The sequence below is a fragment of the Heterocephalus glaber genome, unplaced genomic scaffold (genome assembly GCF_053883595.1).
Source record: "Heterocephalus glaber isolate CG9 unplaced genomic scaffold, H.glaber_assembly_v1.0 deba00001547, whole genome shotgun sequence".
NCBI classification, from domain to species: domain Eukaryota; kingdom Metazoa; phylum Chordata; class Mammalia; order Rodentia; family Bathyergidae; genus Heterocephalus; species Heterocephalus glaber.
The window spans coordinates 12,673,109-12,699,578 of NW_028258340.1; the positions used below are offsets into that span (position 1 = coordinate 12,673,109).

The 26,470-nt window shown below is 33.6% G+C and overlaps 1 protein-coding gene across 17 annotated transcripts in view; it reads right to left on the bottom strand.

Annotated features, from left to right (window-relative positions):
• Nucleotides 1–26,470, bottom strand: part of Cfap47 (cilia and flagella associated protein 47) — a 512,210-nt gene that overhangs the window by 298,380 nt on the left and 187,360 nt on the right. For all 17 annotated transcript variants that reach the window (XR_015442441.1, XR_015442442.1, XR_015442443.1 and 14 more), the window contains 5 exons: nucleotides 22,481–22,631; nucleotides 20,901–20,989; nucleotides 12,117–12,194; nucleotides 5,881–5,951; nucleotides 4,136–4,281 (listed from right to left, as the gene is read on the bottom strand). Coding sequence is in view for 14 of the 17 variants with exons in the window: in XM_087189881.1 (XP_087046007.1) it covers nucleotides 4,136–4,281; nucleotides 5,881–5,951; nucleotides 12,117–12,194; nucleotides 20,901–20,989; nucleotides 22,481–22,631 (535 nt within the window). In the remaining 3 variants the exon portion in view is untranslated. The remainder of the gene's footprint in view (nucleotides 1–4,135; nucleotides 4,282–5,880; nucleotides 5,952–12,116; nucleotides 12,195–20,900; nucleotides 20,990–22,480; nucleotides 22,632–26,470) is intronic.

Genomic DNA, 26,470 nt, shown 5'->3' on the forward strand with positions numbered 1-26,470 from the left:
ATGCTTGATGGTATTAAGAAAAATTTTACAATATTTTTAGTAATAGTAGTGTGATCAAAGGCCATGTAAACGAAGGGGAACCTTTGTTGTAGAGACACTGAATTGCTTAGAAATAAAATTATATGGTGATTGAGATTTGTTTCATTATACTCATTAAATTTGTTTGGCCACATATTGTTGAAACTAGGTGAAGGGTAGAGGGGAGATTTATTATAGCTCTATCTCTACAGTTGTAAGTGTAGGAACCCAGGACAGGACACCCTAAATTGTGATTCATTTGCATAATAATGATTTTGAACTGAAGGCAACTGAAAAGCAAATACAAGTACTCTGCCCTCTACCATTTGCCTAAAAATAGGATATAAATTTACAAAAGTATTCTCCTTCCTTCTCTATCAGCAAGGCAAAGGTAAATGAGGAAGACAATTTTAGACCCTTATCTGCCTGGAAATGACATTAAATCAATCCACATAACAAATTCCCATTCATTTGACTTCACAGAATCTGCCTCCCTCACACACACAAATTCTTTTTCCTTTGTCTTTTCACTTCTCTGAAAACTATTATTTGAAAATGTTATATGAGATTTAATCATTTCCTGGGTATCTCCTGTGTATTTATGAAATATACATGTTAGTACATTTTTGTTTTTTTCTTGTTAATCTGTCCTTTGTAAGAATCTGTCCTAGTTAAGAACTATGAAGGGTAGAAAGAAAATTATTTTTCCTTCCCTTTTATGTATTTTACATTTTCCATAATAAAAAGGTTTTTAAAATCTTTATATCTCAAGAAGTGAAAGGATTCAGAGAGGATTACAGGAGGCAACACAGAGCTCTTTGTCATTTACCAGGCACTTAAGGGATCTATTTAAACAGAGTGCATGCATTGCTTTGACAGCGGGGCTTCCCATCCCTTGACAAGCATATAAATCACCTAAAGATATGTTAAAAAGGCAGACATTACTCCAGAGACTTAAGGTGGAGCCAGGACTTGAGAGGATAAATGAAAATGAAGGCTGTAAAATTTAGATACAATGGGGAATATCTTAAATCATAGTGGGCTTGCGACAAACATGTAACAACCTGAAAATTAAAATGGAGGAAACCTGGTCTGGAAGCTGGCATTGTAACTATTTTGAAGTGTTCCACAATCTTAAAACAGTATTATCTGCATGACTAAGAGACTATTCTCAATATATCTTTAAGTAGGGAATATCTCTGTAAATGACAGAAAAGTTTATTAAATTACAGATACATGTTCAAAATATAATTATTTAGGTGGGCATGGTGGCACACGGCTGTAATTCCACCACTCAGGAGGCTGAGGCAAGAGAGTTCAAGGGCAGCCTGGACTACATATTGAGATCCTATGTCAAGGAACTATTCCACCAAAAATGTTTACACACTTTCTATAAACTGCATGAATTACAAATATGTACTATTAAAATTGAAAACAAAAGATAAAAAATAAAAAAATGTATACACACTTCAGGATAAGAAAAATAGTATGAAGTTTTTTCAATAAATGGTGTTACCCTTATATGGGGAACCCTATGGGATGTCTTATATCACAGAAAACCCACTGCACTGCTGGCCCTTAGAGAAGAAATTGAAAATGCATGTGCAGCAATCTCAAAGACTAGTGCTACCCAAGCAGTAATTTGCTATACTATTAAATGTCTGGAAGCTAATGGCCACCACTTTGAGTACCTGTTGTAATTGTAGAGATCAAAAGTAACTTGTACTAATCTCATTATGTCTCAATAAATTTAGTACTAAAATATATATACAAGTTTTTCTTTTTGTGAAATGTGTATACATGTTTTGGAAAACTGTGTGTGTGTGTGTGTGTGTGTGTGTGTGTGTGTGTGTGTGTGTGTGTGTGCGTGCACCTGAACTCTAATCAGTTTGTAGACAAAAGAGGACAATAAAGGTCTGGAAAGTAAATTTACCAGAGGGAAAGCAGGTACTATGTTGGCTCAATGAAAAAGCTCAAGGAATGGTAGTGGGAGAAAGCTGATATTACCATAGCAAGTGGCTCCACCATGATGTCCTTCTTAATCCAGCTCCCAAATGAAAGATAATGCCTGATGCACTCACCTCCTTGGTACAGATAAATTCAGCAATCCCAGGTGGTGTCCTACAATGGGAAGCCTGGACTACACAGAGCGAGTAGTATTCATATGCTGGACACCACAGTGAAAACAGAACAATGTACCAACATAGTGCTGTCTGCTTTACTGTGTTTGTTTGCTTCATAAAGCATCTTTGTAAACCTATCCTCCTAGAAGACATAAATCCACAGGAACTGAGACATGAGTCTTGATCTAATCCATATTAGAGCAGACATTTCTTTGCATTTCTGGCATTTTGTAGCATAGATTTTTTTAAAGCTTTTATAGGTTTCTGCCTAAATTAAGAATTTTTATGAACACTGATAGAAGTTCTGTAAAACTATTTCTACTTTCAAACAGTTGTTATATAAATTACTTTGCTTCTTATTTAAAAGTTCAAATGTAACAGCCCAAATGACAACAAAGTTAAGAGGCCTTTCCTTGATAGCATTGTTTGTAAAAATGTTTTTATTTTATTCATGGACAGTGAGCACATAATTCTAATTACTTTATCATTTTTCAACATGTGGGTCATAACGACAAAGGGGCTATAACATATTTAATAAGAACACAAACTAACTAGGGAGACTTGGATGTTTGATTAGTTAACCATGTAATTGTAATTTTCAATATAATTAGCAATATAATTAAATGTATAAATTAATAGATGTATTTCCCCACATATGTAATTATAATTCAAAGCAATCCTTTAAACTGGAGCATTATTTCTCAATATATGTCAATATAATTCCAAGACAGTTTTGTAAAAATGATAGAATATAAGTAATCAGAGGTATTCTTTAATAAACTGAAGTGCCAAATGAAGTATAATTATATCTAGATTAATTTAGATTAAATATGTGTAAATAAATATTAATATTCTGATAATGTCAAAGAATAAAATTAATCTTGTTACTGCATCACCAATAATTAATTCTGGTATTTTCTAAGGCTGCATTAAAATTTAATAAAATGATATTTTGAAGAATTTGATCAAGCTACTGGTCACATCAGTATTGATACTTTTTCTCAAATTTTATATAGAGAAGAGTGTAGTTAAATCCTAAACTTTTTTTTTTAAGTGCTGAGAATGAAACTCAGGGCCTAGTGCATTCTAGGCAAGTTCTTTACCACTGAACTACACTCTCAGCACTTGAACTTTTTAAAAAGAAATAACTATATTCCACATTATAATAAAAAGGTATTTTCATTCTAAGCGGCAATTTTATGTGCAAAATTAAATTACATTTTAAATATTCAATTAAACTATATTATTTTTCATGTGTAAATGATTCTATTGAAACCAAGTGAGTAGAACATCTCTTTGCAATTACCATTATTGTACTGCATATGTACTAAATATAGTGGACATACAATTGATACAATTAGACATATGTCCTAGCAATTATAAATCCCCCTCAGGTCAGCATGTAGCAATATCTTTCTGGAAGATGGCAGTGGTATAAAATTTGTTCTTGTCCATCTTTCTCCCTCTACTTCCTGTTGTGTCTTTTCCTTGTTAATTTTGAAGAAGTCAGCTGTAAAAATCCCAGAACCACAAGTAAATAACTTGTGGTAACAACTTGAGAGAGTCTATAAGCAGATCCCTCCTCAGTTGGAACTTCTGAAAAGAAACCAGCCCTGGTTAAATCCTTGATTAAATACTTGATAGACCCTAAGCAGATGAACTGTCTACATCTTTCAGACCTCTCGTCCATAGAAACTGTGAGATAATAAACATGAGTTATTTTAAGTCATTAGTATGTGATGATGTCTTGCACAGCTATAGCTAACCAATACAGATAGAGCCACAACAAAGTTAAGCAAGCCTCTACTCTGTTCCCATGGTACATCCCTATGCCCTCATAATATTTACCTTCAACTAATGGAAGTCTTTGGATATTCTTGAGGTTAAGCTCTCTGCCTAGCAACTTAAGGTTCAAAATTATCTAGAGCCTGTACTGGTGACTTCATTAAGGTGAAAGCCCACGATGGAAGCACAGACTATGATTCTGTTCTCACCTCTTGGTTGCTTAAAATGATGGCACAGTAGCGTGTGTGGACCCCAAAGGGAAGATGGTAGATCTCTAGGCTTGCAGATTCATTCCCTTTCAGGGAAAGAGTATATGTGGAGCAGGAGAACTCTCTAATGCAACTGCCTTTAATTGCTAACAAAATACAACACAAAGTAGTTGGTATGTAATACTGTTATATAATAATCTTAATGCTATTCAAATAAAAGAGCTTTTGATTAATAATTGACACTTTGGGATTTATACAAATGTTCAAAGCAATAGAACACAAGATTATAATTTGATAAATATATATAAAATGAAACAAGTGACTCCAGCTCAAGCTTAGTATAACAAAATGAATAATTATGACCCTCTATTAAAGATTCCTTAATAACATCTGGATATGGTAGCAAAGGCATGCAGTCTCAGCACTTTGCAAGGCTGAGCCAGGATGATTGCAAGATCAAGCTCAGCCTGGGCAACTTAGAGAATTAGAGACTTTTGGGACCCTGTCTCAAACAAAAGAATAGAAAACAAGGTTGGGGATATAGCTCAATGTGAAATCGCTGGGTTCAATACTCAGTAACATGAGAAAAAAAAGTTTCTTTAACAAGGAATTTCACTATGATGAAAACTTCACTACTATTTAAAATTAACTTGTATATATTTTATATAGTTAAAGAGTCATTCAATAATGTTAAATTTTTGTGGGATTTTTAATAATTCATATTAAAAATTAATGAAACAATTTAAACTTGAAATGAAGGAATGCTTGATATATTCAAATGTATGCATCTCTTTTTAGTAGTTTTAATACGTGTCCACAAATTCTTTGATACTGCTTTGAATGTGGTGATATTGTAGGTTAGCCTTAGTGACCTTATCCTAACAAACAGTATGCTAGAATGCCTCAGAAGTGAAGCAAGTTGATTTCTGACACACGATCAAAAAATACAACATCTTTTCTGCCTAATTATCTCTCCCATAGATCACTGCATTGAAACCTTAGCTTCCATCTTGTGAAGAAGCCTGGGCCATATGGAGTAGCCATTTATATGTACCCAGGCCAGCAGCCACAGTTGAAGTCCCAGGCAAAAAACAGCAGTAGCCATCAGATATGTGAGGGAGAAAGCCTTTGAGATGACTCAAGCCCCAGGCTCTGAGAAGAATGGCATGAAAGACATTGAGGTAAGAGTCACCTAAGGATTCACCTCGATGAGTGAGTGTAGTCATCCCTAAAATAGGAGCTAATAACCACAATTGATTCTTGTGGTTTTATGTCTCTACATTCAGGGTTGTTTTACATTTATGGATAACCAAAAAATTCTTACATTCATTTTCCTATCCATCATTCAATCCATCCATCTCTTCTATACCTACAGTTATTTCCTAAAGCAAAGCAAATCTGTGATCTTATTACATTTCTAATCTTAGTGATATGTTACATGAATAGGTTTAAATAGTTTAGAATAAGCCAAAAAGAACATAAAGGCTATATAACCAAGCATATCCCTTGTATGCTGGAGGGAACTGAGAGTAAGCAGTGGAAGGAGAGATGCGGACTGAGTCCTCCAAATGGCCACAAAATAAAAGGCAAAGGAACAACACTTTAGCCACCCAACTGGCCAGCAGTCCCCAAGGCTTGCCATTCCTTCTGACATCATAACTACCCCTGCTAAATACTACATTCTTACGTCTTGCTTCTAAAAATCTGATGGGAAAGCAAATAAATCATTGATTTGAGGTACTCACAGGTTGTTATGCTATCTCGAATATGGGAACAGCCTTGGGAAGTATCACATGCACTGCTACTTACATCATTACTGTAACAAGAAAAGAAAATAACCACATCAGATACATAAAATGAAAAACAATTATCTTGGCCTGGGATTTAGCTCAGTGGTGCTGCTGCCTGCCTTGCAAGTGCGAGGTCCCGAGTTCAATCCCCAGTACAAACAAACAAACAAACATCTAAATTAAATCTTATAGATCTTAAAAATCAAATCATGACCTCCTACAATATGACATGCAAATATCATTTGAGGTTTACATTGTTTTAGGGATTAAAAATACAGAAATAAAAATACTAGTTATCTACATCTCTACCACTCTTTAAAATTGTTACAATGATTCCTTTTTACTTTAAAATATTGTAGAGAAGTATGTGTGTATATATATATATATATATATATATATATATTTTTTTTTTTTTTTTTTTTTTTTGCACAGGGGATTGAGCTCAGAACTTCATGCTTGCCAGGTAGACATGGTACAATTGAGCTAAATCCCTGGCCCGAGAAGTATATATTTGATAAAAAATAATCTTATTACAGAGAACTAAAATGTAAATGGTCTCAGTTTAACAATAAATAAACACTATATCCAAATGTGGTTCTAGAACTTGGCTTCTTAAAAATATCCTTTTGTCTAAATTTCTTATTTCTACATTTGCTTTGTCTTATAAAGGCAGAAAGAGCCTTGGACAGTTGTTTAATCTCTGTTTTCATTTCCCAAGCTGCTGCTTCCCCTGGCAGGTTCCAGGTCTCCCACTGCCCATTGATTATCCCCACTTAATGGTCTTCTTTAGTATTCATGAGTACTTTGCTCAACAAGCAATCACTTAATACTTGAGTTCATAATTATCACATAATTTTTTCTAAGGATGTTAAAGTTTTGTACTACTCACTTGGCCATTTATTTATACTTGAAATTGATGCTGTAAAAATATGTTGACTTTCCAAGTAAAACTATTTTAAATATCTCTATTTCCTGATTTTTATGGTTTAGACCATTTTTATTTTACATAACATTATTTTATTTCTTTATTTATTTTTGGGACCAGGGATCAAGATCAAATTTGGGCCTTGTGCTTGTGAGGCAGGTGGCAGAACCACTGAGGTAAATCCCCGGCCCCTACAAAACATTCATAACGATAGTATTTGCCACTTGTAATTATTCTCTATTCTTCACACTCCTTCTGGTTATCAGTTAAAGTACTATATTATCTTTTTTAAAGCATTTAATATTTTGTGTAATTTTGAACATTTGATAGACACTTTAAGGCTTCCATAGACACAATAGGTAGACATTTTAACATTTATAATGGAGACCATACACAAAGTGGACAGAATAACAAAGTGCGTTTATTATTTCTCAATTTATATCATCATTTCCACATCTTTGATAATGGAGTTCTGGGAAAAAAAGCCTGATTAAAATCTACAAACTGCATTTTGAACAGTACTTGGCAATCTCTAGCCCTGCCATCACTTCTATCATAGTGTATCATAGAGAAGCACACAAATCTAGGTTTCATATCCTTTTTGTTTTCTTTGTTTATTTTGTTGGAAACAAGTAGTACGTTTTGAAAAAATCAGAGTTGCCTCATTTCCACTGTCTCAACTAGAACAAGAACTTCTTAACTGCTCGTTTCTTTCTGGATCATGTTCTCAGAGTGAAATGTGTGATACATGTAATATTTTGTAATCAATGTGATTTCAAAGGAGGTGATACATATTATTATATATATAGAGAGAGAGAGAGAGAGAAAGAGAGAGAGTAGTGGCTTATAGAAAAGCATTTTTATTTTAATAGGGAAGATCATCATTTTTTAGGCCAATTGAAAAATAATTGTAGCACTTGACCAATCACTTACAAAGAAAAGCATTACTATTTGTGGAGATACTAGTTGAAGGGATTCTAAGGATAAGTATTAATTGGTATAGACTAGGTCATATTGAAGTAATTAACGGCCCCCTATCTTTAGTGAATTAGCACAACAGTTTATTTCTTGCTCACACTACATGTTTATTTTAGACGAGGTGTGTACTCAAGAGATCTTTGGTGCAGAATGCTCTGTTTCTATACATATTTCTATTATAACTGTGGTAGGAAAAGATAACATGGAAAATGTTTCATTGATTCTTGTAAACAACATGCAACACTTCTCTTCACATGCCACTACCAAATAAATTGCATATTCTCACAAACATCAACACTGGAGGAAAAGTGTAATGTCACCCTCTTCCTGAAAAGAAGAAATGGGAACATTTGTAAAACACCTCTTAAATATTTAGTTTATGGAGATTTGTTAAACCATTTCTTGCTCTCTTCTATTATTATTCAGATTAAATTTAGAGATCAGAGTAGGGTTTTATGGTACATTGTATTTTTTAAAAATCGTTAAGTACTAGACAACTTTCATTCTCGTCATGATTAAAATGTGCTTCTTTTTGGTACTGGGAATTGAACTCAGGACCTTGAGCTTGTCAGTCAGGCACAGTGCCAGTGAGCTAAATTCCCCAGCTCCAAAATGTGTTTTCTTAAGTTTTATTTATGCATAGAAATCTGTTCAAGAAAAACATTAAGGAGAGCTTTAAGAAAATGTGATTTGTGACATCATTAAGAATTATTTTATTAAGGCATAATTCAATGTGAAAAGGTCTCATTATGCTGATGAATCCAGATTGATGAAATAATAAATTACTTTATGCTATGTGGTCATAAAAATCTCTTTGTGTTTCCTTGTGGTAGAGACTTAGTTGCCCTCCCCAGTAACTATTGGCTCTTCCTTCATCACTACAAAATCTTACATTTATTTAGATGTATATGTAGAGAAAGGAACTTTCTGTCTTTCAGCTAGATTTCGTCATTTAATTAAGATTTGGCTAATGAGCTACAAGTAGGGATGCTCTGTGGTATTTTGGGGAAACTTCCCTATAGAGACAGGACACAGTCTTATCCTTGCCTTTCTTCTTTTTTAATGCCCAGAAAGTGAATTTAATGTTTGGAGTTCTGCATATTTTAGTTGACCCTTGAGGAAATGTACAGAGACTTGCCTACTAGGTGGTCTGCAGCACGGCAATATCATGCAGCAAATAGTCAGGATCCCAGATGAAGAAGCCATAGTCAACTGCTTCTAATAAATCTCATTGGCATGACAGTTAACTACTTCTAATAAATCTTGGCAAATCTCTCAGGAAAATAGTCTTTTTGGTATATTTAAGACTATTTTATCTCAACATATGGATTTGAGGCTGAGCAATCAGTCCATGGCAGGCCCCGAAAGACAAATCAAGAATGTATATAAACTGACCAATCCTTTTCACTGAGAATATTTGTGGTTTGTGCTTTTATATAGACTGCTCTTGCTTTTGAATTAAGAGATAACCTTAGAGAAGAATATGGGAGAAAATCCTCAATCTTTTAAAGGAAAAGCTCTGAATTATTCTTTGAGCTAATCTGCAGGAGCCTGGCTACTTATTCTGTATTGGCTCATGTTTTCCCTGACTCAAAAAGTTTTTCTTTGTCCTCGTTGGGTTTTTGTTGTTTCTATTTCCCACAGAAAGGTTTGAGAGAAGAAATAAATAAATAAATAAAAGGGAAGAGACTATGTGAAAAAGAATGATTAACAGTGTTTGCAAATATGGCAGATACGTTTATTAAGCTGTACTTTCGTTGTGTTGGTAATTACTTTAGATGAGTACTTTCAGGAATTCTATTCTTGAAAAATTAAATTCTAATTTTGCATACATGAATGATAAATATTTCAGTCTTCCTTCTAGTTGGATTTGGTTATCTAGTTAAAATGTCTTTCTATACTAAATGATGCTTCAATAATTCTAGAACTTTGGATTCAATCAAATTCATTACAGAATATTATATAAAGGAAAACTTGCTAACATTTGAGATACAAAATTCTCATATTGTAGATAAAAGAGATTCAATTTCTCTATTTATTAAACTAATTTGATCTATGTATGGCCATATATACCTATATTGATTTGAGATCTGACTCTAGTTTAATATATACTATAAGTTCTTTACAATTAATATAAAGAAATTGTTTCCAGGACATTTACACAAAATCTATGTGTAGGGATAGAGACCCATAGGCAGGGAGAGATGAGGGACACCCCCATCCCCCCACCCCACCTGCTACTGAAGGAGTTCAGATAGCTGGCAGAACATGCTTAACCACCCAGTGAAACCTGACACTCTGCGGTTGCATCTCCTTTTCATGCTATATCCTCCAAAGCTTGGTTTGCTAAGATCAAAAGGAAAAAGAACCTTGGCCCTAAGTTGTAAAAGGCCCTTAAAAAGACCCTTCCCTTTTGTCCCTAGTAATCAGCTAAGTTAATCATTAACTAATCAAGTAGGGGCACCCTCAGCCTAGAGGCAACATAGGCCCCAACTACTATAAAACCAGCATCTTGAGCCCCCCTTCTGCATCCTTGGGACAGTCAGGCTCGGGACTGCCAGGACTCTCCACCTGTCTCTGCCCATGGCATAAAGAAGAAGCAAGAATCTAAAGTGCTAAATAATGCTGCCTTAGAGCTCAACGCATTAATTTCATGTTTTATTGTCTGCCAAAGTAAAAAATATACATGCAAAACTTTGAATGTCCTAGTTAAGTGTGAAATTAGTATTCAATAAGACAAAAGCTATGAGAAAAAAACGGTTTCTTTTAAACCACTTTTCTCACAGAAAAACTACTGAATTAATCAAATATATATATATAAAAAATACATATTATGTATCATTTGTATAACTCAACTCTTGTAATCTTCCATAGTTATTGACTTAAATATAATTTGCTCTGGGGAAAATAGACTTTTTTTTTTTTGGTACCGGGGATCGAACTCGGGTCCTTGCGCTTTTGAGGCAGGCGGAGAAACCACTGAGCTAAATCCCCAGCCCTAGACTTATTATTTTATTTAAATTAAATCTTACACTCATTTAAATCTTATTAGTGTTGAGATAGAATAGATTTACTTAAAATATACTTATGAATATATATTTATTTAATAAAATATGCTTATTTAAACTTAGTGGTTTAAGATGAGTTTAATCTTGGGAATTCCTATATTATCAAAATTGCCAAATTCTTGTCTCTTGACATTTTTGCATCCAAAAGATGAGATTGATACTGTCAAATATAACTAAGATTTTAAAACAAGAATAAAATATACTAAAAACATAATAGCTACAGTTAACATATGCATGCATTTCAGTAAGAGTGACCTATATTATTTTCTCTCTGCCTTTACCTTTTTTAAACATTGTTTTTGTTTACTTTACTTTTTTTTTTCTTACATGGGATCTAACTATGCAGTTCAGGCTGGCGTGGAACTCATGCTAGCCTTGAACCTCTAACCTTCCTGCCTCAGCCTTCTGTGAACTACCACAGCCAACCCGTTAACATTATTTTTATTTATAGATAACTTTAAATAGCAATCATATAAATATAAAAGAATATAAATTGTTAAAATTATGCTTCTTTAGAAATCAAAGTACCTTTCTAAATTAAGTATATAGCTCATAAAGTGGATGGAATAAGGTTAAGCATAGATGATCCTCACTGTCCATGAATTCTGTTTCCAAAATCACTATAATATTTTTGTACCCCTAAAACCAATATGTACTCATGATACAGTGACAGTGTTCAAATGACGGCAAATTCTTGGCACTGACTGCTCCAGTTCACAGCTGACATCAAACTGTGACCAGGTGAAGAGAGTCTGAATTCCTTTTTTGGAACCAATTACTGGGCAGACCTCAGTGTAGTATTTGACATTTCTGATTTTCATTTTCTTTTTATAAAATACAAAAAAGTAGCATCCACCAAGATAGGATTTTTTTTAGGATTTCTGATTACTTATCTATTTATCTATAGGTATCTCTTAGGATCAACATTTCAGTATTCATATTGAATGGTTCTGGTATTATTATACTGCATACTTACCACTAATAATGATGATATATTGCATTTAATTGAGTGTAAATGTATTTTATGTATTTATGTATTTTTCATGCACACAAAGCTGGAGAATACCTAAACATATATTTAAATAAGCATAAATAATATAAATTAAAATTTGTGAATGAATGGAAACTACTGAGCAATTATATATGAGAAGTTTCCTGAATACTAATTTCTTAGAACTTTTCCTCAGAAGCTTATAAGTATAAAACATATAGATATTTACTCATCAGACAAATGTTGACTGAATCCAGTTACTTGTGATGGCAAGTGGATAAATGTTGTAGATTCCACCAAAATGACACTGAAATAAAATTTTTAAATAATTATTTTCAATTGTACTGCAACAAAACTTAATGCCCACGAAATATCCTTCTTTTACTTTTTACATAATTCATCAAATATAATTAGAATCACAATAGTTTTAACTGTAGTTTCATTTAAAAACATCCAGATAAAAAAGGTAAAACTCTTGAAGCCATAGACATAAGCAAGGACTTTCTGAAAAGAAATTCAATTGCATAAGAAGTAACACCAACAATCAACACATAGGATTATACCAAATTAAAAAGCTTCTGCATTGCAAAAGAAACAAAACATACAGTGAAAAAACAACCTACAGAATGTAAATATATATATAATGTTCTTATATGCAAAATTAGGAATATGAATTAATGAGTTCTTTAGTTTAGATATTATATTTCATGGTCATGTCAGGTTAATCACTAAAAATTATGTATGGAAGATTCAAACACAACTTTCTAGCAGAATATTAATTGGCTATGACCTTTTAAAGTGTACGCCAATATCTAATTATACTTAGCCCTCTCTTCCTGTTATCCTCACTACTGGAAATTACTTCTTAACCCCACTCACCCCTCTGTCTATTCCAGAAATAAAAATAATATCACCAACTAAAATACCTTTCTTTCATTTGCTGTTTTATCTTTTTCCTTCTTCCCTTCTTTCTAAACTGTTTTCTTCCTTTTCCTCTTCCTTTCTCCTTCCCTCATCCTCTACATCCCAGCCTACTTATTATCATTATTATTTTGCCATTTTCTACGTTACTGAAAAAAATGTGAAATTGTTAAAACAAGTTTTAAATTACATCACTGATGTAAGGTTGATTCTATATATGCTGATATAACCTCTACTTGCTCTCTACTTGTAACGCAATGAACAGGACTCATCCTATTATATACTGAGTATGCTGAATAGATGCGTAATCACCAAAACATAACCAAATCCAAGGTCACATTATACAGGGAGACATACACTAACTAAAGAAATCTCCACAGTAGCAACAGAGGTTTTCCTACTCCTGATCTTCATTGCTCAGCACAAATTGAAAAATGAGAAAATGAGGCAACAAGATACCTCCAAAAACTCTTAATCCCCCAAATACTGATCTTACAAGCACTGAAGGAGATGAAGTTTGAGGCAAAGAACTCAAAACCAAATGATTAAAATATTTGAAGAGACTGTAAAAGAAATTAATAAGCAAATCCTTAAGATGTTCACTGAGCTTATAGAAAATATAAATAAACGCAATGAATCTAATTAATAAAATTCAAGAATACAAGATATGAATGGCTACTTTTATAAAAAATTAGAGATTACAAAAAAGAATCAAGCAGAAAACCAGGGTATGAAAAATTCAACTAAAAGTACAGGCATTGAGAACGACCAATCTGAGAGGAGACTGTAAGGACTTGAAGACTAACTTGATGTAGTAGATCATGTACTCAGTAATATCCCAAACAACAAAAACCAAATAAACGATGGTAGCTGGATCCAACATGTGCTAGTTGAATAAAAAAAAGAAAAACAATGAATTATATGAGTTGAGGAAAGACTAGAAGAGGATATAAGGTATAAAATGTATTCACCAAAATCATAGCAGAAAATTTTCAAATTTTCCAAGTCTAAAGAAATAATTCAATATCCAGGTAAATTTAGCACCCTAAATAGCTATGAGACATATCAGAGTCAAAATCCCAGAAATTCAGCACACAGAGAGAATATTAAAAGCTGTTAGGGAAAAATATCTAGTAACTTATGAAGGCAAGTGTATCAGAATAACAGTAGATTTCTTAACACAAACCTTAAAAACCAGGAGAACTTGGAGTGAAGTATATAAAGTCCCAAAAGAAAACAACTGACAACCGAGATCATTATTTCCTACCAGATGATCCCTCAAAATAGATGGATCAAGACTATTTACAACAAAGAGAACCTGAAGAAATGCATGAGCAAATCACCATTGCAGAAAATACTTTTAAGGAATCCTACATGGAGAGACTAATCCCAACATCATCAAACCATCCAAAGAAAAGAACATATCAAACTGGAAAAGTAGTTAAACAAACAGAAAAAAAAATTGTATGCACTGTAAAATAATGCAATGACAGGATTCAGTAAATAGCTTTTGATAATAATACTCAATATAAATGGTCTTAACTCTACAATCAAAAGAATGACTAGCAGATTAAATCAAAATCAAAACTCAACATATGTTACCTGAAAGAGGCATATACCTCATCCAAAAAATAACATATAGTTTAAAAGTGAAAAGATTGAAATCATACTTCATGCAATTTAAGCTTAAAAAGAAGTAGGACCAGCTATACTATTTTTAGACAATGCAGACTTCAAGCTAAACTGATAAGAGACAAAGATGGTCACTACATCCTGAAAAAATGAACGATTCAATAAGAAGAGATGAAAATTATCAACATATTTACACCAAGTGTTGGCACACTAAATTTTGTAAAAGAAAATGTCATATGTATTAGCTCTGGCAGAAAATTTGTCTATACTTTACCCATGTTCTTAGACTTTGTGGGAGAATGATATTAAAAATGATAGACTAGGGCTGGAGATTTAGCTCAGTGGTGCCACTGCCTGCCTTACAAGCAAAAGGTCCTGAGTTTGATCCCTGCCACCAAAAAAAAAAAAAATGATAGACTATGTGGTAGAGGAAATTTCAAGGCAGCCCAATATTCTGGTTGTGGCATGGGTACTACATTCCACATTTAGCTAGATTTATAGTGAAAATTAGGAATAATCAGCAGCATCAGATGTGTAAAATTTGCAGTTTCATTTACAAAGAAAGTGCCTGCAAAACTGGGACAAAGGATAGCATGGTTATTGAATAGTTTAGCATGAAAAAGAAGCCAATGGCCAGGCATGGTGGCACATGCCTGTAATCTCAGCATTTGGGAGACAGAGGCAGGAGGATTTCCACAAGTTTGAGGCCAGCCTGGGCTACATAGTGAGTTCAAGGTCAGGCTGAACTACATAGCAAGGCCCTGTCTCAAAAAAAAAAAGCAGCCAATGACTTCCCATCAGGAAAGTAGGAAAGATGGCATATGGTCATCCCAGGAATCAGCAACAATCCACTCTCTGCAGGCTCAAAGCTTTACGAAATTGTAAAGCTTTAATTTGAGAAGCAGCCCCAGGGCCCCCTTTTCAGAAAGGGCTACCTAGGAAATTGGTCCCCCAGGATTTGTTTCACAGTGCTCAACCTTTTGGGCATTCAGTGACCACTTTAAGCATAATCCCTGTTACTACTCAAGTTGTCAGCAGACCTTACTACCATACATGTAGTATTGGTTTTATGGGCATGCAGAATGCAAGAGTTGTGGGATGAGGAAGGCTTCCACCCAGATTTTAGAAGAAGGCCTCAGAAGCAAGGCAGTGTACCCCTGAGAGGGCAGTGCATGAAGCTAAAAGCAAAGCTGAGACCCTAGGAATTTAGAGATGACAGAAACTGCTAAGAAAACCACCAGGCAGTGAATGGATTTACCCCCAAAAGAGAGGCTATGAGGGCAATACCATAGAGTTGGGCCACACAAGCCTTTTGGAGCTCATATTTCATTACAAATTGCCCAGGTGCTGCATGGGGAACTACAGAGTTTAACGTTTTCCCTGCCTGTTTTCAATATTACTTTGGTCTCATTCCTTTCCATTCAAGTATTTCTCTCTTTGGGAATGGAGAAGTTTACCCTGTTCCCTTGTATGTTGGTAGTGTTTAACTTTCTTTCTGAGTTTTACAGGGGCTCACAGGTAGGAGTTTGGCTTAAGTCTCAGAGGAAACTTTGGATTTTCAGCAATGGTGGAATTCTTAAGATTATGGTACATCTTCGATATGGACTAAATGTATTTTTCATAAAGAGATGAATATGAATCTTTGACAGGATATTATTGTTTAGAGCTAGAATGTCCCGCAAAAGGCTCACATACTCAAATGTTGGACTCTTAGAAGTTGATTGGATCACAGCAGCAGTACAAGTTAGTTGCTGTATTAGGAGGTGGGGGCTGGGTAGAGGTGGGTCACTGTGGATGTAACAAGGAAGAATATATCTACCTCCTCAGCCCCTCTCTTCAATCTCTGCTTTCAGGCTGCCATAAGATGAGCAGCTATCTTCTACCCAGGCCTTTCCACTATACTGTTGATGCCTTGGAGCCAGCTGACCACATACTGAAAATGTGATTCAAAATAAACTTCTCCTCCTTTAAATTGTGGGTACTGGGTGTTTTGTCCCAGCAACAAGAAACTAGGACACCACAATCTCAAATAAATAACCCAATAATCTTTCTCAGGGTCTTAGAAAAAGAAGGGCAATTTAGATCTAAAACTTGTATAAGAAAAAAACATAAAAGTCAGACCAGAAATTAATGAAATTGAGACTAAAAAAATAGAAAGGATCAATGGATCAATGACCCAGTTCTTTGAAAAACTTTTAGCCAAACTTACCAAAAGAAGGAGAAAAAAATGAACTCAAATTCAATTAGAAATGAAAAAGTTGAAATCACAATGCATACCACCTAAATCCACAGGATGGTTAAAAACCTATTTCTAAACTAATATGTCAATAATTTATATAGTCTACAAGAAATGGATAAAGTCTTAGAGACATACAAATTAGCAAAACACAACCAAGAAGATATAAAAAGTCTTAATAGACCAACAAGAGTCAATGAAATTCAGGCAGTAATAAAAACCCTATCAACTCAGAAAAGCCCAGAAACAGACTCACCACTGAATTTTACCAGAACTTCCCAAATACTATCTCAAATACTCCTCAAAGTCTTTACGAAATTATAAGAGAGGGAATACTGCAAAATGTATTGCTTGAAACTAGCATTATTCTGACACCAAAACCAGACAAGGACTCAATATATAAAGAAAACTATAGGCTAATTTCTTTAATGAACACAGATGCAAAAGGCCTCAGGAAGATACTTGTAAAGACAATGTAATAAATCACTGAGAAGATCATATATCATGAACAAGTTAGCTTCATCCCAGGGATTCAAAGGTAGTTCAATATAGGTAAAAAATAACTGAAATATACCACATAAACAGAAGTAAGTATAAAATTCACACGATGATTTTAACAGATGCAGAACAACTCTCTGATTTGTTCTAACATCCATTTATAATAAAATCCTTGAGGAAAATGAGTACTGAGCTATCATACCTCAAACTGATAAGTTATTTATGTCAATCACACTGCCAACCTCATACTAAATGTAGAAAAACAAAGCCACTCCTTATAAAATGTGGAACAAGAGAAGGATATACACTATCAACACTCTTGTTCAATATAGTACTCGAAACTTTAGCCAAAGCAATCAAGAAAGAGAAAGAAAAGGGATATGAATAGGTAAACAAGAAGTAAAACTATCCTTATTCACACATGACCTGTTCATTACATGAGCCCAAAAATTCCACCAGGAAGATGTAGAACTAATAAACAAAATCAGCACAGTGGCAGGATACAAAATAAGTACATAAAAATCAATAACATTCCTGTACAAAATCAATGAACCTGGGATTTATCTCAGTGGTGCCATGCTTGGCTAGCAAGCACAAGGTCCTGAGTTCAATTCCCAGTATGGTGGTGCTGGGGGATCAATGAAGCTACCGAAAAAGAAGTCAGGAAAACAACTCCATTTGTGGTTGCCTTGAAAAATTTAATTGTCTAGAAATTAAAGTAACTAAGGAAGTTAAAGACCTCTAGTAAAAATTATAGTGCTCTATAAAAAAGAGATTGAAGAGGATGCTAGAAAATGGAAGCATGTCCCTTGTTCCTGGATAGGTAGATTAGTATTATCAAAATGGTGATATTAAAAACAATGATATACAGATTTAATGCAACTCCAAGCAAAATACTAACTGCATTTTTTACAGAATTAGAAAAAAATTCTCAAATTTATATGTAACCAGAAGATACACAGAATAGTCAAAGGAATCTTGAACAAAAAGAGCGAAGCAGGAGGCATTACTATCCTGGATTTCAAGTTATACTACAAAGCTACAGTAATAATAACAACATAGTAGTAACACACAAACAGACATCTTAAACAATGGAATGGAACTGGAGAAAACAACTCCATGCATCTTCAGTCATCTTATTTTTGACAAAGGAGCCAAAAACATTATGCTGGAGAAAAGACAGCCTCTTTAACAAATGGTGCTGAGAAATCTAGTCATCCATGTGAAAAATGAATCTAGGTTCGTATGTCTTACCTTGTAATAAAATCAAAATGGATCAAAAACCTAGATATAAAATCACAAATATTTAATCTTCTGGAAAATAAAATAGGTAAAATTCTTGAAGACATAAACATTAACAAGACTTTCTGAACAGAACCTCAAGTGCACAGTAAGTAATACCAAGAATCAACAAATGGGATTATATCAAATTAAAAGCTTCTCCACACCAAAGGAAACAAACAATAAAATGAAGAGGTAACCTAAAGAACGGTAAAAAATTTCTGCCAGCTTATCGTGGAAGAGAGGACTAATATCTATAACATATAAAGAACTCAAAAGATCCCCCAAAATAAAAAAACCCAATGGAAAAAATGAGCAATTGAAATGAATAGACACTTCTGAAAAGAAGAAGTAAAAATGGTAATAACTACATGAAAAATGCTCAGCAGCTTTGACTATTAGAGAAATGCAAAACACAACAACAAGGTTCCTTCTAACCCCAGTAAGAATAGACGTCTTCAAGAACTCTGAAAACTACAAATTCTGGGGAGGTTATAAGGAAAAAGAAAAACTTCTACATTGTTGATAGGAATGTAAACTAGTAAAATCACTGCAGAAATCAGATGCTTTAGGAAACTAAAATTAGAAATTCCATTTGACCCCGATATTCTTCCTCTGGGTATCTTCTCAAAAGATTTAAAGACATCATACTTCAGTGATACATGCACATTCATTTTATAGCACCATGATTCACAAGAGCTAAATTATACAAGCAGGCTATATGTCCATCAACAGATAAATGGATAAGGAAAATGTGATATATACAATCAAGTACTACTTCAGGCACATAGGAAGATAAATTTGGGTCATTCGTAGGAAAATAGATAGTTCTTGATATCCTAAACCTAAGTAAAATAAACTAGACAGAGAGAAATAAACATCATGCAATTTCTCTTTTGTTTAAAACTCAAAATATGAATAATTAAAAGACCCAAATAAAAGAGAGATGGTAGGAAATAAGAAAGCAGAATTTGTGGAAATGGGAAGGCATTCTGGGTAAAGGGGAAGAGAAGAGGGTGAGGGGAAAGGGAAAGCATAAGTAAAAACAATCAAAATGTGCTTTGTATATGTCCCAATACCCCAAGATAAATATAATTTTTATGTTTTTTAAAGAAAAGAAAAGAAGGCTAAACACAAAACAAGAAGAAGGAAATAAGTTATGACAAAAAAGAATGTTACTGTAGACACAAAATTTAAAAAACAATAGGCAACAGCAAGGGAATAGGTGTTATTTGAAAAGATCAGTAAGATAATAAATTTTTACCAAGTTGATTAAGAATAGAAGATAGAATGATTAAATTATTAAAGTGAAGGATGAAAGAAGGGTCATTACTGTTTACATTCCAAAAATTTAAAAGAAACATATAAGGGACTATTATGAAAACCTCCATGACAGCAAATTACATAATTAACATGAGCCTTTACATATAGTGATTAAAATAATTGAAAGTTATCAAATATCAAATAAGCATTTATACATATATGTAACTTTAAGATTAAATAAAATTATTGTGAAGTTATGATTTCTATAACTAGAGGAAAAAGTGTTCCTAATTTAATCATTGCACAAAGATTCATCTTCCATTTTCTCTTTCAACATGAAAATTTTTAAGAAGTAACTTTTTATTGTCTTTAAATAATATAAATGTTTTCTTTTCAATACAAGTTTGTATTGTTATTGTTCTTAAATCTTAAAATGGATACATGCATATTGAATGTACCAGTATTAACTAATCATGATGCTCTATATACAAAGCCACTTGTATTCAGATAAACTTTCAGTTTTGGATATTAACAGACAGAATAAAATGAGAAGTAAGGTGTCAATTAATTATAAATTTTAAAAATCGCAAGAACCTTGAATCTCAAGGAAAAGAAAGCTCATATATAAAGCTCATAAATTTGTCATGCTCAACTATAAATTTTTAAAAACTGATTTACTATTATCATGTGTCCTATTTTATCTGATGATGCTTATACATTTCCAGGAATGTAAACACATGTAGTTTCTTTTCAAAATGTTTCCTGTTGAACAGTTGAAGAAATATATATATTTCTCTTTAGAGTGGGAATATCTAATTATAACACATTTAAATCAAAACAATAGCTTTTTCTTATTTCACATTGTCTATTATACATTTTGGTTCCTATTTACACTTTCAGTTTCTTACACCAGAGAGACAAAGCAATATATTTACATGTGTGATCAATTTGTTTCACTTAAGAGTATAGCTTCAGGTGCATCTGTTTAGCAATAAATGTCTCAAGTTTATCCTTCTTTATGGCTGAATAATATGCCACTGTATAAAAAAACACATTTTTTATCCATTTATCAGCTGTTAGGCATTTGGGTTGTTTTCCAAATTTCCTATGATGAATGTGATCATTATATATGTCTAAACTGTACCAAATAAAATTAAAAATTTAAAAAACCCAATAACTTACTTAAAGTTTCCACCAGTTGAGAAGGGGTTTTTCAAAGGTACAATGACTTGCTTCCATTGATAACATGGAGTTTCACATTTAATAATGTCCTGAAGTAAAAAATAAATCATACTATGTGGTGATAACAAAAAACCAAATATCCATAACTATAAAATACAAAATTAAAACTCTATAAATTATTCATTTAAATATTACACTGACAATAATTTATGTAATTATCTTTTCCCCACAAACATTGAACTGCGAAAATCATGACAGGAAAGGATAAAAATATATTTTATCTCATTATTGATCTATAGCACTTTGCTAATAATTACTTGTCAAGCAGTGTCTCTCAAACTGGTATCCTAAATTTTATTAATGATGATATAATTTATATTCACAAATAATTAGTTATATATATGATACTTAATATGTCTGATGTAAGGCAAGGGCAGGTGTTTCCATGTATGTGTACACGCATGAATATTTTTGTGTAAAATTGTGCCTGAGCATGGCATGTATGCCTCTGTAATGCACTTGCCATGCTGACATATTTGTAATATAATAAGGGCATAATAGATATAAAATAAAATAAAAACTTCCACTCATCCAGAGGGTTTTCATGGAGGAAATGTTTCTAGAAATTCTACATTTTAAACTGATCGTATTCTTGCTTCATTTTATTTGTCCATTATTTTCTAATTTATTTCCTGGTGACCTGAGAGCATAAGTGGACAGGTGGGGAAGTAAATAAGAGTTGCAGGACATTTAGTGTCAGTTTTTCTGTCAAGAAGTCATGTTAATGACAGGTTAAATCTAGCCATGTCTTTCAACTACATGTGGTAAAGAACTCTATTGCTTCAGAGAATTTATGTGAAAGAGTTGGGAAGTGTTATATGCTCATTATTCAGGATTAAATCAGAATACAACATATATCTCAGTGACAAATACCCACTTCTGCTCTGGACAATAGTGTATAATAATCCAGTTTGTACTTGTGAATATCTTGCTGCTTTCCTCACACATGTAGCCACCACTCGAGCATTGCAGAGTCATTCTCTGTACTTTCTATTCTTGTCTCACTGATGCAAAATTTGTTATAATCTTTACAGAAATCTGGCAATAACAATTTCACTTGTTCTTTACCCATACAGCCATAATGGCAATAATATTTACACAAGTTAATGGTCACAAAAAGTCAGTCATAATGTCAATCATTTTATAAAGATTTAAAAATCCTTTTCCATTCTTTGAGATATGCTTAGGATTCTGTCTGAAACATCAACTTTCAGTAAAGGACAGCACTAGCATTAGTTTTACAGTGGATTTGCTTCACATGATATTCTAGGTAAATTGCTGAACATTCCTGTCAGAAAAGAGAAAATTCTTCTTTGCTGAACAAACTGTCAACCTTTAGCCCAAACAAAAACACATACACAACCCCAAGACCACTTTAACGTAAATCACAAGTCTCCATGGCAAAAGGATGACCTCAAGGATCAAGAGCTGCTTAGAGATTAAATGTGGGTGAACAGCTATGTGTGCCATTCCAAGTTTTGAGAACAGAAGCAAAGGCACAATAAGTAAAATTTACTCACAATTGCTTTAATATTGAGGACTTCACCCTTCAGAGCAAAAGTCATGGTGATGCCTCCCACTCCATGCCTAGGCTTTGAAATTAACAGTAATGAAGCTTCAGCAGGACGAAGGAAGCGAGTGGTGAATTTTACAGTGATAGTGGTTTCATTTCTATTTAATAAAAGACAAAAGTGGAAACATTTTACTGAAAAAGACTACTCACAATCATTTATTCACAATAGCGTTTGTAGGCAATGTCCTTGGTACATCCATCCTGAAATGTACTTACTTCTACGAAAAAAGAAAACTGTTCACAAAACCATGATAACATTCTTCTTCTTTTTTTTCTTTTTTTTTGGTAATAAGCATTGAATACAGCACCTTCTCTGAGCTACATCTTTCGTGCTTTTTTATTTTTTGAGACAGGCTCTGACTAAATTTCCAATGTAGGATTTAAGCTTGCACTCCTACCTCAGCCTCTCAAGCTGCTGGAATTACAGGCATATGCCCAACATCCTTTCACTTTTTTGCCACATTTTAACTGTCAAACAAAAAGAAGTGAAATGATTCATGGAGAAAAATAGCATATTTAAAACCTTTAAAATACTATGCATACTGGTAACTTTGTAAACATTACATGTGAAATGACCTGGTTTGAGCTTTTCCTAATACTTTTATTGCCCTTCTGTCGAGTTGCAATCTTCACATAACCAAAATATATGTTAAAATTGAATACATTCAAGAATTTTTCACATATGTACAATTGTATCCAATGTGTAATTCCACATTATATTCTAAGGAGGTAAGTCAATTAATGGCATCCCCATATAGTTTAAAGAAATTGCAACCAGTTTGGTGGTGCCCATCTGTATACCCAGCATTGTTAGAGTCTGAAGCCAGAGCTTACCACCTTCAAGCCCAGCCAATGCATCCCAAGACCGTCATGCTAAATCTTATAACTTCTCTTACATGAGAAACACAAAGAATTAATAATTTTAAAAATAAAAGATAAGGGGCCCAGGGATTTAGCTCAGTGGTTCTGCCCCCTGCTCCGCAGGCACAAGGACCCGAGTTTGACCCCTGGTACCAAAAAGAAAATAAATGAACAAATAAAATAAAATAAAAGATAAAAGGAAATGAGGTAGATATTTTCTAAATGGGAAGGAGATGAAGGGATCAAGGAATGGGCAAGACGGGGGAGGGGAATGGGAATGAAAAGAATTAAAATATGTTAAGTACATATGCCTACCCACAAGATAAATGTAAACTGTATATACTGCAAACATGTACTAATAAAAAAATTAATGGGCTGGTGATTTAGCTCAGTGGTTTTGCCGCCTGCTGTACAAGCTCAAGGACCCAAGTTTGACCCCCGCTACCAAAAAAAAAAAAAAATTACTGAAAAAGAAAAAATACTGTTTAAATCTTAATCCAGTCTGTAAACTCTAAATCAAACTCTTAGATATATAGATATTTTTTAAAATACTGGATTTTCTTGTAGTGAGTCACAGGAATTTGTATATGTATTTTTTGTATGAAATTCATAATACATGTTTTGCTAATATTTAGGCAAATTCTGAGTCACATTATTGTAGGTAGGTAACTTAATTAGATTATCTTGTAGGCAGTTAGACAGGGCTGCCTCATGGCACCAGCCCTCAAGGAGCCAACACAGTAAGGAAAATTAAGGCACAGTCACTGGTTAGCATTATAAAAAAGGAAAAGAGGTTACTGATATTCTAAATGGGAAATTCCTTGTATGTGACTTGTTTTCTCATTTGATCCCATTACCTGGGTGATTGTACTTGTAATCTTATTGGTTGGTAATGGTTTTGCCCAACATCATGCTCACCTTGTAATTTTCCACTGGGTCTTGGTCTTATAGTTTTGTCCCACCTTGACCCCACCTCGTCTCGTGGCTTTGTTCCATAAAAACCCCTGGGAAATAGGGTCCCCTGCAACCCCCTTTCTGGTCCCCTTTCTGTCTCTCTTAGACAGAAGCTTTCTTTCAATAAATTTTTTCTATTCTTAACCTCCGTTGTTCCTAGAATTCATTCTTTGATTTTAAAGAACATGAACTCGAGTTTTGGATATCTAGCAGGTTTGGGAGTTACATCTGTTCCCCCCTACATTAATAATCACTTGATTTTGGGTCACATGATGGAAAAAATAGAAACTATGAAATTCAAAAATTACTTAAATCCATTATTGAAATAAAATTTGAAGGTCTAATCCAAATAACACTAGATAAATACTAATATTCTTGTTATCTGAGAAAAATCTTCCATTAAAAGAAGAAATAAACAACACATATCCATTTCTCTTAATTTTTAACTTTCTAGCATAAAACATAGTACAATGGCAAAAAGTCTATGGATTTAGAGAGGATTCCATTTACCAATTTGTAGGAAAATGACTATGCCATGGCACCTTGGCTACCTTGCTTGATTCCACATAGGGCCACATATGCATGGTTTAATTGCACTTGATACAAATCATGGCAGAAAGGCCCATGTTCTTCTCACAACATGAGCGCATGGAGGCTCATGATGAACTACTGCCAAAACATTTCTCACTTTTCCTTCCTGTCTCACCTGAGATAGGAAGACAGTTTCTCATTGCCTCTTGGATTCTGAGGAGGTGTAAGACTTGCTACCTCATTTTCTTTATGGTAGAATTACAAACTATAAAACTGGCAGACTGAACTGGCTTCTCAACAACAGGGTGTTTTATCATCCATGATGCAGCCTTCTGATTCCTTTTGCTTTGATCTTACTCTGCACAATGGACATGGAAATATCTGGTACCATTGCCTACTCTTGCTTACACTGTTTATGTCAGTAATGACATCCATGAATCTAGAATGAGCTTGCTATTTTATTATCTAATTTAATCTTTCAGCATTGGTTGGCCCTGACACAGCTGGGGTGATAAATCTTAGGAAAATTTTATCATTGATTTTACTCTGTCTTTTAGCATTATACATCATGTGACAATTTTTTCTTTCATACAAACTACCACCTTTTGGTTCTCTTACTGCACACATATTTGAGAATGAAGACAGGGATAGAGTCCCTTGATATCAAACCTTGGACAAACTTGCACAGACCCTTACTGCAATTGCTGTTGAATGAGTGAGTCTAGAAAGCAGCAAAGACAAAGATGAGTGAAGAGCTTTCAAAATCAATAGAAAAGTTCTAAAATTGTACTTTAGGCAAAATTACAGGTCACATCTAGGCAGCAGTAGGGGAAATTTTTAATTGGATATGTGTTTTCACCAATCTCATAAATTTTGTGTGAAAGAATTATACAAGGCTCGGGCTTTAATTTCAAAATGAAGACCACTTGATATTGAAGTCTTTGGGGGTGTACAGGCTCAAACTCTGTTACAGTTCTTATAAGTGATTTCATAATTTTTCAAGATATTCTAGATAAAGCCATGTATGCACTAATTCACTCATTCTATTGATACTTGTAATTTATAATGTTTTGGGAATACAACAATTAGAAAAAAATACTATTTTTGATATCCTGGATCACACATTCCATAGCACAAATTTAGCATTACATCCCAAAATAAATTTGAATATTTACAAATTATATATGTATTACAATGTAGTATGAGAGCACATGATGGGGAGTAAGATATAGTCTGCCACATCAATTAACTGATATATAAAATGGGGTTCAAAGTATAAGAATAAATTAGCTATACTGAGGATAGGAGGAAAGAAGGCATTTGTGCTCTTTTATGTGGAACTATAATGTGTTTGAAGAACTAATCAAAGGCCTACTCTGAAGCATAGGGAGCAAAAAGGTCAGCAATGCAAGATATACTCAAGGGCAAGTCATAAAATAACTGTCAAAAGTGGAAGCATATTTTAGACACTGTTGAGACATTAGTCTATATACTAATCTTAATGGGAAGCTACAGGAATATTTTAAGCAGAAAAGTCACATGTTGAAACCTCCATAAAAAATAATATAGTGAATGAAATGCAGAGAAACAT